Consider the following 15,097-nt stretch of genomic DNA (forward strand, 5'->3'; position numbering starts at 1 on the left):
AGTCTGCCAGTACAGAATAATTGGCCAATTTTAGACACTTTAATAATTAATGAGAAAAAAGTTGAGCACTTTATCTCCCAGAGAAATGACGGCTCACAAGGAGTTGTCACTGCAACAGGGCAGACTGTCAGCCCACAGTCTGCGCCTCAGAATCAGCAATTACTCTGTATCAATCAAACTAATTTGGAAATAAATACTGTACAAAAGCAGCTTGTGTAAATGGGAGTCCTCCATCAGCTCCATAATGTTTACCAACCAAACCTGTGCCCTTAAGTGTCCTACAACACCTTGTTCTAGCAGGACACCAGTGCACTTTTTTAAATGGATTGCCGCACACTGCAAGACACCTGTTAGTTAAATTAAATTCTGTTTTCAGGATTAACACCTTATGTCTGTGTAAAAGCCAAAATACAAACACTGTTTGTTTTTGGGTTTTTGGGAAAAGTTCCTTTATTCTCATTGCACGAGAGGCTAAGTTGGCACGATACACAAGAGTATAATTGAAAATGACAATTAAATCAACATTATTCAAAAATGACGCCTGTGTTTAACACTGAATTATCATTCCAAAAAGCAAGACTTGAAACAAATGGTAAATGGAGATTCTGTACATTAGAAAAAGTCAAAGCACATTGAACCATTTCACTTTGAGGCAGAACACTTAAAACAACACGTATACATGCAGTTACGCTTTTAAATAAATAAAATACTGATATTACATAATGCCCTGGTGAAACAGCACAGATTTAATGACAATTATAAGACAAAAGACGAACACACATACGCACATTTCTCTTTAGTTGCTCATAGGCACTTAGGCAGTTAGGACTTATAATAATAACAACAGATAAGAACAGTAATAAGAAAGAGAATCATCTAATTGTATATAAAAAAAAACTTTACCTTTAGGGGAGATAAAAATGTAAAAAAGTAAAGGTGTATTAAGAAAGTTTCTTGAATATCATTCCCATGGATTCCATGCAGACGTTAAGTTATTAAAACTTCACAAATGAAGTTTGCCACATGCAAATGGCTCACGCAAATAAATTAAAAAGGGGGTGGCGGAATAGGAAGAAAGGGATTGAGGTCACAAAAATAACCGATGTAGAAAACTGTCAGACTGATTCAATTTGGCCTGCATACATCAGATTATCATGCACTGTGTCAGTGGAGAAAGTGTCACATTTGCTTAACAGCACCAATCATATAACATACAGAAATGTTTGGAGGCTCTATGATGTCTGTCGCGTTGGACTGATGATGTAAAGTACACAGGGAGCTTATAACAGCAGATCCTGTGTCATATGATGCTATGAATGTTTGTTGATTGGCTGCTTCTCTTTGCCACCTGGTCATTATCATTGCCACATGACAGGTCAAAAAGCAACACTTGTTTACATTTACCCTGAGAATGAATGAGGGGTCTGACAGACCACACTGGATTATTAGAAAGAAATTTTAAGGGATATCAGGTGTCTATCGAGACACACTGCTTAACACAAACCGATATACACAATTACACAAACGAAACACACACAAGATTAGACACAGTATCAACAGTATGATTGTGAGCTTGAGCTTTTTCACATTAATCAATGGCTTTTAAAACCACAATGGTTTATTTTTTTTGCATTTTCCAACTACTATTCCACACAGTACTGTGTTCTTTGTCATTCATTCCCAGTTTAAAACATTCTCTAATGTTCTTACTTTCCACCTTCCGACTTGCATGGCTATCCTTGTTTTACACCTGCACTCTCATTCTTTCTCATACAAAATAGTCTTAGATTTAACCCAAGTGGGTTCAGAGTTTGGTTTCAGGTCCTCGTGCTGTTAGAACTGGGAAAGAACTGCGTATTCTAGCAAGCTCCATCGCACACAGACGGCCGAACACTTTATTATACCAATCAGGAGAGCGCCCCCTGTGGGAGAGAAATACAAAAGATTACAATTCATGACGAGCTTTAATTAATATTATTACACATGCAGTCACGTTCCTGAGAGATGTAGCAAATCATTCGTAAAACCTGCATGTCTTACCGTAGATCAGCCCTACAGTAGTGTGTGAGCCGGGACCGGCCCATTCCACATGGCTCAATAAAGATGCGTGATGTCAGAAGCACAGCCCGTAACCCTGCCTCCACCTGGACGTTATCATGGTCCACAGACGAGGAAACAAGAACGCACAGCCCCTTTGGAAGATCACTACACCAACGTCTGCAACACAAAACACTACGATTACCAGGAGCCCACGGCGCACTAGAAGGCATCTGCAAACTTGATGACTAAAAAATATTTAAATGAATATTTCAAAATATATTTGTATTTTTTAAATATTTAAAGTTAAAAATATTCAGTTCAATATTTCAAATATTATTAATAATGTCCAATATTCAAATTCTAATCAAAATGTAAAAATATGCATTTTCCCCCCTCAACAATTATACAATTATTATCAATTACATCATGATCTTGAAACTTCTGAAAAATCACAAAATGAATCGTGGTATTCATTTAAATCAGTATTCTATTCACAAATCTGACAAATCACTTTGTCATAACTACTGGAATTCTATAGAAATACCAGAAAGCCTATAATCGGGGAGCCTTTGAATATTGTGTTGGATAACAAGGGGCTTTATACACACACACACGAGTACACTGAGAAGACACAATTGAACAAACAAACATCTGCATAGAAAACAAGATCTTACTTATTCTAGACAGATTCTAATTTGATCCCATTAGTGTTTTAAATTACAATAATTCTATTAGCAAACCTGTACATTTAAGATATTTAGGGTTCTCAGTTAGTTAGTTATGGGTGTGGCATAATAAAGAACCAAACTGATCACACTAAAATAGTGTGGAGCTGTGTACCTGAGCACTATGAAATTTCTCCGTGGATGTGGAGCCATGCTGTCTGTGATGTAATGGAAAACCTCTGTGTTGTTTTCCAAAGTCTCAATGACTCGACTGTGTAGAAGGTCTTCATCCCACAGGTGGCGCTCTCGCAGAACACGCTGCAGCACCATAGCAGGAGGGGCCTCTATCTCCACCGAAACACGCCATAGACGCATTGGCTGCCCGTCTCCTACCTGCAAACAACCATTATTAATCTGCGAAGATCATGCCAAAAATAATGACGAATGAATAACGCGATGAATAACGCATAATAATGCAGACGGATTTGAAAGTTCTGGAAGGAGTTCCGTGGCTATTGGAAATACTGGAGTTGATCAGCAGAAGAGGATATCTGTGCACGTCTCACAGCAGACCGCCACAATGGGGGAGCCCATATGAATCTAAGAGAGACCATTTCAGCAGGTGATTTGGTGGCAGATGGTCTAAATTCAGTTGTGCCAACAGTTCTCATGGTGCTTGGGCATCTGATATTTAAAAGGTTAATCTAAGGGGAGACAGCATGAACTTGCCACATGCACTAAAATCTCATTTCAGTTTTAGCAAAGTTCCTTTCAGGCAAGTCATTTCACTTGGCGGCCATCTTTGAAATGCCTCTCAGGCAGCTATTTGAGTCATGCAAGTACAGCTCCTATCTCTTTGCATGGAAAACATCAAATACTCCAAAGTCGTTCACTAAGCTTACATATTTGAAATCACCAAAGAAATGTGACCACACAATTTTGTTTCTAAATGCTCAAATCATGAAAAAAACAAAAAAACAATTCAGGATGGACCAGCCAGTGTGCATGCGCATTCCTAAGCGTGTCTCTGAACATTGACTGTTTCGATAACAATCAGAGCTTCTAACACTTTTGCAGTGACGCAATGACTTTTCCAATTGCCGACTGCTTTTGCACATATTGCACCATATCCACCATATTGCACATTGCAGTTTCTCATTCATTAGGAATACGAGTGCACCATCTTTATATACACCTAAAGTCTTTGGTGTAAGTGACAAAAAACAAGAAGGGTACATCTGTCTACTGTGGGCATGTATGCTTCGGCCTCCCTGACTGATGGTAACTGGCCAACTGTTTGACAAACAGAGACCAAAAAAAAAATCTTCAATCCATTTTGAGCACATTGAGCACAAATATATAAATAGTGAAATGGAAACAGGTATTTGTTAAGCACGTTTCCTAATATGACCAAAATCTGATAATACAATTCATTACATAAATATAATTTCTTGTCATTCAGACACAATTTGTCATAATTCAGAGGGCAGAACTGGGAATCTTTCCAGACACTGGAATTATCAGAATGCTTTGGCATCAGCAACAAAATAAAAACAGCAGCAATTAAACAGGGTTTCAAATAGGTTTCAAAACCATTATGTAATATAATCATGTTAAATCTTAATTTGCTTTCGCTTTTCTGCAAAGTCTAATTATTGTAATAATCTGCTCTAAAACTGTATAACTAATATGTAAATAACATTAAGAGGGAAACAAGTGCCTTATGGATGTGATAAATGTGTTTTATTAATGATTCAGACATCTGAGGTATAGATTATGAATGTCCATAAGAATGGCAAAAATCTATTAAGTGATTTTGGAACCATTACTGTCTTGCAGATTATGGTTTTATATGGCCATCAAAAAAACATCATTCACATTAAAAGCAATTAAGACCTTGCGTTGTTTGTGAGAAAAAGAGAAGCTGTCGTGCATATTGGTTAAGGGAATTAAACACCTTTCAAGTCTTTTTAATGGACATAAAAAAAAATTCAAGACAATTTTGTGCTATAAAAGGGGGGGGGGGTATTTATTTATATAAAGTCATCCAGTTTATGAAGAAAATAAATCTTGCAGGTAGGTGTCTCTAGGTCCCCATTAGATGTCAGAACGTTCTTCAAGCTTGTTTCTCACATTCCTTCTGGCAAATAGTAGCCGAGATGTCATATGACATTTCAGCAGCAACTTTCTCCTCTTTCAGTGCCACTCCAAAGCAGTGACTGATGAAGTACCCTGCATGCACAGTCTCTCCGGTCTCAGCCACTGAAGCGTTTAACCTTTATGCACAGTCGCTGTGTTAAAGGATTAGTTCACTTCAAAATGAAAATTCTCTCATATTTTACTCACCCCCATCTCATCCAAGATGTTCATGTCTTTCTTTCTTCAGTGGAAAAGAAATGAAGTTTTTTTGAGGAAAACCTTCCAGGATTTTTCTTCACATAATGGTTTTCAATTGCAACCAAAATGTTCAAGGTCCAAATCAATGCAGTTTCAAAGCATTTCCAAGTGCTTCAGAGGCTCTGCGTGATCCCAGACGAGGAATAGGGTCTTATCTAACGAAACTATCGGTCATTTAAAAAAAAAAAAAAAAAAATGTTTTTAAATAATAAAAAATAAAAATATATACATACTTTTTAACCTGTATTGCGCAATCATGTCGAAAACATCAGACTAGACGTAGACAGAAGTACTTCCCCAAGCGAACGTGCGAGGACATATACAAACTGCCTTTACCAAAAACACTTCATCTTCAAAATCGTCTGACATCGTTGTTTTACCTTTTTTTTTTGTTGCAAAAGGGCGTTTGTATTAGTCTTCGCATGTGCACTTTGTAAACACAGAGGCGGTACTTCTGCCTACGTCTAGTGACGTTTTCGACGTGATTGTACAATCCCTAGCACGTCGCAGAGCATCGCAAGATGATCAATTTAGGGATATTTCTTTTTTTTCTTTTTTTTAAATGACCATCATTTCGCTAGATAAGACCCTATTCCTAAGCCCTCCGAAACGCTTTGAAACTGCATTGATTTGGACCTTCAACATTTTGGTTGCAATTGAAAACCATTATGTGAAGAAAAATGTCACATGAATGAAAAATGAAAAATGTTTTCCTCAAAAAAACTTACATTTCTTTTCGACTGAAGAAAGAATGACATGAACATCTTGGATGAGATGGGGGTGAGTAAAGTATTAGAGAATTTTCATTTTGAAGTGAACTAATCCTTTAAGGACAGCCTGCCGTAGGTAGATTTACAGCTGTGACAGGCTCCTTTCCATTTCTTAATCATTTCTAAATTGATTTTACCACACTCCAATGGATATTTAGTGACTTGGAAATGGGTTTGTATCTATCCTTGCCTCATGTTTTAGGAGTGCGTGTATCACTTTTCAGTTGCATATGTTGTGTGAACCTGTCACAACATCACGTGGAGCTGTTAAAAACTATATTGGACTTGACAGCAAACCCAAAGAGCATATTAGTTAAAGCAAAAAACTAAACAAGACTCATTTACTTGTATTAATTCACAAGTAGTAATTACAAGTATACAAATATAAATAACATTTTTCAGTTTAACGCAATTAAGACTGTTTTTTCTGTCATCCTTTGGCTAGCGTTACATTTTATGATCATGCTCTTATTCATACAAATGCTTTTAAACTATTCAAGCGCGACAAGACAAAAGAGAACGCACTGTCTGTGAATGTCCTGTCTCACACAATGCACAGAAAGATGCGTGCCAGTATCGTGTGCACAGACAGCGCCAGAATCAAGTTCTCTTTCAAGCTTGAACAAACAATAACAGAATTATGCTAAAACTCACGTTTTGTCGAGTATTCTCAAATGAGCAGTCTTAAAGGCCACAAGTAAATATGAAATTTGTTATGATGGGTTTATGTGAAGTTCACTTAAATTAGAAGTTATTTTTTTAAGCCTAATAAATGTTGAAATTGATAGCTTTCAATTATACTGTAATGCTGAACATCTATCATTAATGTTTAAAAAAAAAATCAATTTGATAGAGACATCAGTAGAAATATCAGAGATACTGGCATTCATTCATAAAAAGATGCCATTACAACAAATATTTAAAAAAATACTGTCTTTAAGTTGTTTTTACATTAATTTGGAGAATAACTAAATTATCACAATATAAATGTGCGATTAAATGCGATTAATTACAGAAGAAAACATTTTATATATACAAAAATAAAAGGCAATTATATTATGCGTAATAAGTTAATGAAATAATCAAATAAAAAGTTAATTAATTAAATAGAATTCTGGACATAAAGCTCCAGAGAGACTGTTCTGAGTATATTTCTGTATCTCTACCTTTTTATAAGCCAGTTCAGTGTTGTCGGGTCCATGGGCATGATGCCAGCCTTTACTCCGCTCAGATGCCTCTCTGAGAAGACACTGAATGTTGTCTTCCAGGTACGCCCGATAGTCCACAGGCTCGCCCAGGGCATTCACCCCGAGCCCGTGCAGAGGCAATGGCTGGGCATCAGCCGCCACATAAGAATTCCTAGACTGGAGCATCATTTCATGTGGGATCTGCAGAAGGAAACAGTGACAGAAAGCTGATCAGTGCAAAAATGAGATGCTCCTGGTTCCCAAAATGAATTCCTGCCACTGTTAATCTATACAAAATATGCAAGACACTTGAGAGTTATCAATAGACACTAGAAATTAAAAAGTGGCTACCTGGAACAGCTTCTTGCATTCCGTGATCATGTGACTAAGGCAGTGTGTGGCAGCCATGTTCTCACTCAAGTCCTTTTGGACAGGCTTGTCTCCACCTTTCCTGCTCATGATCCTTTAACCAAACCGAACATAAATAATTATAAACCAAAAAGTTGACCAAAAAAAAAAAACAGTTCTGTGAGAGGACATTATGAATGCTGTTACCATGAGTTGTTTTGGAAAAACTGGCAGTAATCTTTCATTCCATTCTGTTATGATGGTTACTTTTCATCAACTTTTTAGAATATTAGATCGCTTTTCATGTGGGGACCTTTGCTGGTCCCCCAATGAAGGCAAAACGTGACACACACACACCTTGGTGAAGCTCCATCTTTCTTGGAGGCATTCAGGTGCAGTATGGAGGGTGCGAGACAGACAGCCAGACTCTCTGCAGTCATCTGGTTTTCCTGTGCAGATGCAATATCACTGAGGAAATAGAGCAACGTCTGTAGAACCTCTCTGTTCTCATCAGGCAGCAGGATCACGGCTGCCTGCACGGCCTGTAAACGCTGCTCTGCTGGAACGACTACACACACACACACGTGGGAGAGAGTTGTGAAGCTTACTGAAGCAATGATGTGTTAAGTATGTGAACTTGGGAACACTAAAAAAATGTGAGACTGTGTGTGTCACTCACACTGGTATGCATGTAGAAAAGTGTCTGTAAGCTTGGAGGTGAGCACGGGTTCAGGCAGATCCCTAAAGTACTGTTTAATCAGGTCAGCCACATCATAAGCCGATTGGCCCTGGTAGGTCACATGATCGGGGGAATTCTCATTGAGCTGCCTGAGGGCCTGGATCCGGGATTTAACCCCGGATTTTCGGAATATTCCCACCTGTAGAGAGGAATTAGAGAGAAGACGTTGACGAAAAAAAATGTGTGTTTGTGTGGATGAGTGTGTGTGTTTGCTTGCATACAAACCTTCTCTAGACACTGGCTGCGTAGGTATCTCATCGCCTGCTGGATGCTCTGAGGCAGGGGCTGACCAGTTCGCTGGACGTTTACGATCGGCGGAACGCCAAACACATGTTTATCTTTGTAATCTGGAACTTTGGAACGTTTCATAAACTTCGGAACCACCCTGACCAATGACAGAGGGAGAAAAAAATATTTGATGTAATGATACAATGACAACTAACCAGGGAGATGAGACCCAACATACATGAATTTAATTATTTATCTACTTTTATTTATTTAACTTGTATTTTTAATTATTTCCTTTAATTGATTACATACTTATTTACTAATACTTTAATTAAATATTTACAAATATACTGATACACTTTTTATTGTTATATTCATGTATAAATGAGAAAAGGAGGTTTAAAAAGCACACTAGTACAATCATCCAATATGTGCATGTCCCCAATAAAACCTGCAAGGTCACATCATTGCAAGATAAACTCAAAATCATGGCAGCAGGCTGTAGCGAGAGAGCAAGAGCAAATGGAATTGCAGTAAGTATGAATAGACCTTGTGAAAATTGGATCTGTTTGCTGCCTATGACACTGACACTGATGCAGGCCTTTGACTGTGGGGTGTGTGGGAATGGACGAAAGGGGAAAGATAATGCCTCCTCAGTGACTGGTGCAAAATGAAATGAATCATCTTTTACATCTTTTACACTGTGAGCCATGACAGTGTATGATAGACCTATAAGCTTCTCATCAGAAGTCATTTCCTGCAGCTGGAGTTTAAAATGGACAAATGCAAAGAATATAAACCAATTTACACTTCGTTCCTGCAATGGCGAATAAAAAATTACTGAAGAACGAAAGTGTGTGTGTGTGTGTGTGTACATAAACAGAACTGTAATTTTAACCCTGTTGGCTGAGGTAGATATGGAAAGTAATTTTCATAAGCAATAAAAAGCCAGCGGGGGAACAGATAGAGAGACAGAAAGATGCTGTCATTAACTGCATCTGTTAGAGCCGTTTTACTCAACGGATTGTGCCAATAAAAAAAACACTTTTGGCAGAAATGAGATTTCTTGCATCAGATATATAAGAGAGCATTTAGATTGGGAACATGCCTTGAGCTACAATCTTGGGTGTTATTTAGAAAATGTGTGACAATGTGCCATCTCACCAGTTCCAGCCATGTTTGCTGGTGTCTGTGTGTTTCTCCAAGATGGCGGTCAGTCGCAAGAGGCTGAATTTCTGCAGCAGGTTGAGCTGGGCAGCCGACTGCCTGTTGATTTCTAAAGATGCAGAAGTCACGCTCGGACGATGAGAGTTTTGGAAACTGTGCCAGCGCAACTTTCTGAGTATAGAGAAATGGGTGGAAGAAAGACAAGAGTGAGAAAAACAAGAATGATAAAAGGATGAACAGATGGATATAAAAGCAGCACGTTCACTCAGTTCACTCTTTTGGATGTATGGGACACATGTAAACAAGAAATAAAGTAAGTTTATGTGACAAAAAGCCTCAAATGTGATTATATTTCATTTTAAGAAAAAATGTAATTGCAAAATAGGTCTTGTTTTCAGAACGTACATTATTTATTCTTAAGCATTTAATTTAGTGAGTTTTATTCATTTAAGGAAATAATTTAAGACAAAAAAATCTTCATAAAGAAAATCTGTTTTAAAAATGTGTCTGAACGGGTGTACCCCAGAGTTCCACTCTAGGTCCTTTAATCCTCATCAGTGATGTGTTTGCATGAAGTGGAATTATACTTTTAATATGGAGAAAACTATCAAATCCCAAAAACAGAACTTCAAGTAGGCTTTCAATGTACACACAGCTGTCACTGTCATCAGACTCCAGTTTAACAAACGACAAACTGAGTGACCTATATCTCTCTCTCCATTACATTCTTTCACAGCACTAGAAACAACTGCACTCACAAGTGTGGACAGGCCTATAAAGGTCTATAAAGTCTAACCATCAGATGTACTCACCTGCTGGGTCTCGTGAGTGATGCTCCCACACCCGAGTCCCTCCTCTCTCTCATTCCTCCTTCTCCCTCATTCATTGAGTTTCCTGCACTATCGTAATCGCTCACTGTCGTCCCAACATCTGACATGGATTGCTCATCATAATTCAGACTGCTGGGTAATGTCATGTCCGCCGTGGACACAGTCTCCACATTCGATTGGTCTTGCGGCTGAATGCCGAGCGAGCGTGACCATTCGGCAATGTTATGCTGTAGCCCGTGTACATGCTGTAGAATGTCATCCAGATGCTGGAAGGCTTTCTCTTTTCCAGGGTCGAAAATGTCACATAGACTGCCTGGTGTCTCTGGAACATTGTCGTAAATGCTTCCAATCGAGCCCATAGAAATTCTTCTCCTCCCAAAACCTGAAAGAAAGTCTTGCGATCCACTGCGACTAATGCTTTCATCCAATGAAAGGTCTCCATCTTCTCCTGCCCAGTCACTATGTTCAGGACTTTGAGAAACGGACACCGGGCAGAGACTTTCGATAGACAGAGACTTGGGGAAGGTTCCAGGCTTGTGGTCAAAGGGGAGGTGGACCACACGATCCTCTTTCCTCTGACTGTTGTTATGACTGGTTAACTTTGGCATCTCCCAAGTTAACTGGTAGTCCTCCAGGTAAAGGCATGCTCTGTGAGGCTTGTGCAAAGTGGCTTTCTGGCTAACATTACTGCGGCATATTGTATGTGACCTCCATGCCTCATCTTTGGTGATTCTGAACTTATTTGTGGTTTGTCCAGGCAAACTTGCATTGGATGTGCAGTGCAGACCTGGAGGTGTCTGATGTCGAGTTACTGTTGAAATGTTCTTTGGGACTTTCTCTCTCTCACAATCCCGTTTCTTTATTGATTCTTTCCTTCGTAAAAATGATCTAGAAGGACGCTTCGACTTCTCTCTTATGGACGGCAGGGAAGATGAGGACCCGGTGTCATCATTCTCATCTTGGCCGGGTGAGACACAAACTGACGATGCACCTTCACCCACCTTGATGTCACTGAAAGCTGCAACTTCTGGAGAAGTTGTTTCCCGGGCACTGTCTAAGCTCAAGCTGCTAGCGCTGAGGTCAGAGGTCAAGGAGGTGACTTCTAGGAGACTGATGTCACTGAGCACACTATCACTACTACCCGAGGGTCTTAAAGTCGAGGCCCGGTTGCCAGGGGGAGCAGGGGTGGGTGAGAGAGTGCGGAGACGGGACCAGGTTTTACTCTCACGCTGAAAAGCCCAGCGGGAGCTAAGGGCACATGCGTCATCCTCCTCTGAGTCCTCACTCTGCTGACGGTAGCACAAACATGCACACTTAGATAACATTTTTGAAGTATGAAAAAGAAAAGTAGCTAACCAAGAGTACCAGAATTCACTAACAATAGCATAAACACAAGGACATAGATATATTTTAAAAGGTTTAAAACTGCCAGTTTAAAAGATACCATCTAGAGGAAGTATTTATCTTTAAAATTTATGAAAACAAAGAGCAGTTGTCAGCAGATGATTAGATCACATAATTGAATTAGAAGTGTGTGGCATGTTTGTTTGTTTACCTGTTTACACTGAAAATGAACCTCTAAGCTCATTGCAGCACATTTGTTCAGGGTCGTTAGCCTCCTAAAACACACACACACACACAAGGGCATTTTTGAGTTCTGTGGGATTTAAATTCACATGAAATGTACATGTATATTCTTGGTTATATATTATTATAAGAGGCAGGGTGGCCTAGAGGTTAAAGGCCCACTGAAGTGCCTTGAAACTGTTCATTGTGGTGATGTAATTTCCACTGAAACAGGAAACATATCGAGCAGCTCCTCCCATTTTAAAATATAGCCAAAAGCATTTTGTATCACAGCTTGACCTGAGCCGTTGAGCCTGGTAAAGATGCATTTTACAGCTAATGACAGTCACAGTCTAATAGATTCCCCCTTTATATTTAATATAAAACTTTTAATGAAGCAAAACAATAATCATAATCATGCTGAGGATGTGTTTGAAATGCGTATAATTTATGTTGGTGAACGGCACCGGTGTTGTCTTTTCTATTCGTCAGTGCTGTTTCTAATGAGTCTGGGTGCGTCTCAAGTTCAGTAGTCAGGGCACTGATCAGTCCATTGATTTATGTTCTGATCAGTACCCTGACTACTGAACTAGGGAGCTGATTGAGACGCACCGGGGCCTCATTTATAAACGTTGCGTACACACAAAAGAAGGCGTACGCCGCTCTCTACGCAATAATTGTATTTATAAAAAGCATGCAAAAGCACTTGACGGGAAAATGTGCGGTCCTTCACGCAAGCTCTGACCCAGGCGTACGCAAAAAAACAGGTGAAATGAGAAATGGCGACACCGTCGGCAGATGGAAGAAACACGCGAAAGTGTGTGAAACTGTAGACCGTTGTGTAAAAGAAATGGCAATACTGCCTCTCATAAATAACATGAAGACTTCACAAAGCAAGTCTTACAATTAACAGCCTACACGAACACCCGTTTGATCGATCTGCAGTGTAAAACAAACAAAATCAAACGAAAATTACAACAGAAATGCAAATTAACACATATTTGCAAAAAGAAAAGTGAAATATGTTCTGCAATAATATTGGCATGTTATGCAATCCATCCTCATAAATAATATGGTAAACAGAAAGAAATAGTTAATGTACAAAACTGATATTCTCGTTAATGTGTCCGTCTGGCGGAGCAGACAGACAGACAGACAGACAGATAGATAGATAGATAGATAGATAGATAGTTTTATTTTTGATAAAATAACGTATGACGTATGTCTCAACCATTCAGAAAGCTACAAGACATTACATTTGCACTGAACTATTTCCCATTTCCACGTAGATTATAACCGACATCTGTAGCTTGTCAGATGCAATTAAATGGATGGAAATAAAATGCCCCATCACTATGCGTAATGATGCACAATGGCTGATCTTGCGCTCTTAGAAGATGTGGCAAATGGAAGGATTCGGAGTGAAAGCATCTTCAGACAGCAAGAGGACTTGCTGGCAAACGAGGACACACTCTGGCGATGGAGCGCTAGACGCTTTTTTGCCTCGACTTTGATGTCCGACCATTTCTTTTTTATTTCGTCCATGGTCCGAGGTTGTGAGGCTACAGCATTTACGGCGTCTGCAACCTTTTGCCACTCAAGTGCCTTTTTGGCATGAGTAATGCCCACACTGTGCCCTCCAAAACAAATGCCCACACTGTGCCTTTTCTCCTCTTTTCAACCTCGCCAACGATAACTTCTACTTCACATTGAGTGAAGTTACGCTTTTCTGATTTCCTCTCTGTGTTTGCCATGATTTCGCAATCAATGAATATTAACTTGTGGGCGTTTCACAGACTATTTATGGGCAACTATGGGCGTGACATGAAGCCGCAAAAGCTGCGCTACATTTAGAATTGATTGTGATTTATTAAGGGAAAACTGCGTAGGATGTGCGTGCGCACAGTTTTATAAATCTGAATATTTCTGTGCGTATGCAGACTACGCACGTCCTATGTTTCATCCGTACGCCACTTCTGACGTAAATCCTACGCAAAGTTTTATAAATGAGGCCCCCAGTGTCTCACTGTTTCCCCTATTGTAAATCTGTGTTTCCGCCATGTTTCACATCAGCCCTTTTAATGTCACAACTCATGCATTATCTAGAATTCAGACTTTAGCACTTGTTAATACAACTTCGCCATTCATGCGCTCGGAACTCGTAATTACTATATTTCCAACCACATTGATATCAGGTGTAAACGAGCCCGAAGTGTTCTTGAGCAAGACACATAACCCCAGATCACCTCAAGGAAACTGTTCCTTTAAGTCAGGGATGGCGAACTCCGGAACTGAAGAGCCTCAGTCCTGCAGAGTTCAACTCCAACCCTGATAAAACTCACTTGCCTGTAGCTTCCTAGTAACCCTTCAGACCTTTATTAGCTTGTTCAGGTGTGTTTGATTAGGGTTGAAGCAAAACTATGCAGGACTGTGGCTCTCCATGGGGGTAATCCAGAGAGCAGGCTATGTGACATACCCGGGTATGTTTAAGAGTAAGCGGATAACCTCAACTTTCGGTTCCAAAAACGGAGGTAACTTTCAGGGTATGTAAGTAACAATGGCAACTCACTCTCTGAACATAACCTGCTCCGGACCAGGTTATGTTCCAGGGTTAGTTTGCTTAAGAGGTATTCAGATGGGTTTTATATAATTAATATAGTTATTAATATAACCAAATTTGTTTCAGTTATATAATATACAATATTATATATTAATTCTAAAGAATTAGAATTCACACATTTAAATGTTAATTCAATTAAAATATATTTATTTATTTTATTGTCATCTCACACATGGATCTGCATTCAATTAATTAGCATTAAACAAACAATATTTTTTTTAAAGATTACTTATTAAACGAAAAGATGATTGCACAACCACCAAATAGGTGGCGATGTGCACTAAGTAGGTGATATAAACCGCCGTAAAACAAAAGAAGAAGAGGAAGTAGAATGGCACGCTTTTTCTTAGCGTCTGTTTCCATGGTGACTCATCGATTCGTTGCTCTGTTGAGAATGTCTTGTGTGTTAACCGGGAACATACTCCGAGTTGGCTGAACTTACTCCCGGACTCGTTTTTGGAACCAGCATACCTCGAGTAAGCAAGGTTTGGGTTAATCAACTGAGAGTTCAAGGTATATGTGACGGTAAGTTAACCTTGC

General features: G+C 39.2%; 1 protein-coding gene across 4 annotated transcripts in view; it reads right to left on the reverse strand.

The window, feature by feature from the left end:
- Positions 1-428: 428 nt before the first annotated feature.
- stard8 (StAR related lipid transfer domain containing 8) overlaps positions 429-15,097 on the reverse strand; it is an 88,948-nt gene continuing 74,279 nt past the window's right edge. For 3 of the 4 annotated variants that reach the window (XM_079814845.1, XM_079814843.1, XM_079814846.1), the window contains 11 exons: positions 11,927-11,990; positions 10,354-11,660; positions 9,539-9,712; positions 8,372-8,531; positions 8,087-8,285; positions 7,765-7,975; positions 7,411-7,522; positions 7,039-7,260; positions 2,881-3,098; positions 2,041-2,217; positions 429-1,922 (listed from right to left, as the gene is read on the reverse strand). In XM_079814845.1, coding sequence (XP_079670971.1) covers positions 1,805-1,922; positions 2,041-2,217; positions 2,881-3,098; positions 7,039-7,260; positions 7,411-7,522; positions 7,765-7,975; positions 8,087-8,285; positions 8,372-8,531; positions 9,539-9,712; positions 10,354-11,660; positions 11,927-11,990 — 2,962 coding nt within the window. In that variant the 3' untranslated portion in view covers positions 429-1,804. The remainder of the gene's footprint in view (positions 1,923-2,040; positions 2,218-2,880; positions 3,099-7,038; positions 7,261-7,410; positions 7,523-7,764; positions 7,976-8,086; positions 8,286-8,371; positions 8,532-9,538; positions 9,713-10,353; positions 11,661-11,926; positions 11,991-15,097) is intronic. The other variant, XM_079814844.1, reaches the window with a different exon arrangement.

The sequence above is a fragment of the Gobio gobio genome, assembly GCF_949357685.1.
Source record: "Gobio gobio genome assembly, chromosome: 4".
Lineage (NCBI taxonomy): Eukaryota > Metazoa > Chordata > Actinopteri > Cypriniformes > Gobionidae > Gobio > Gobio gobio.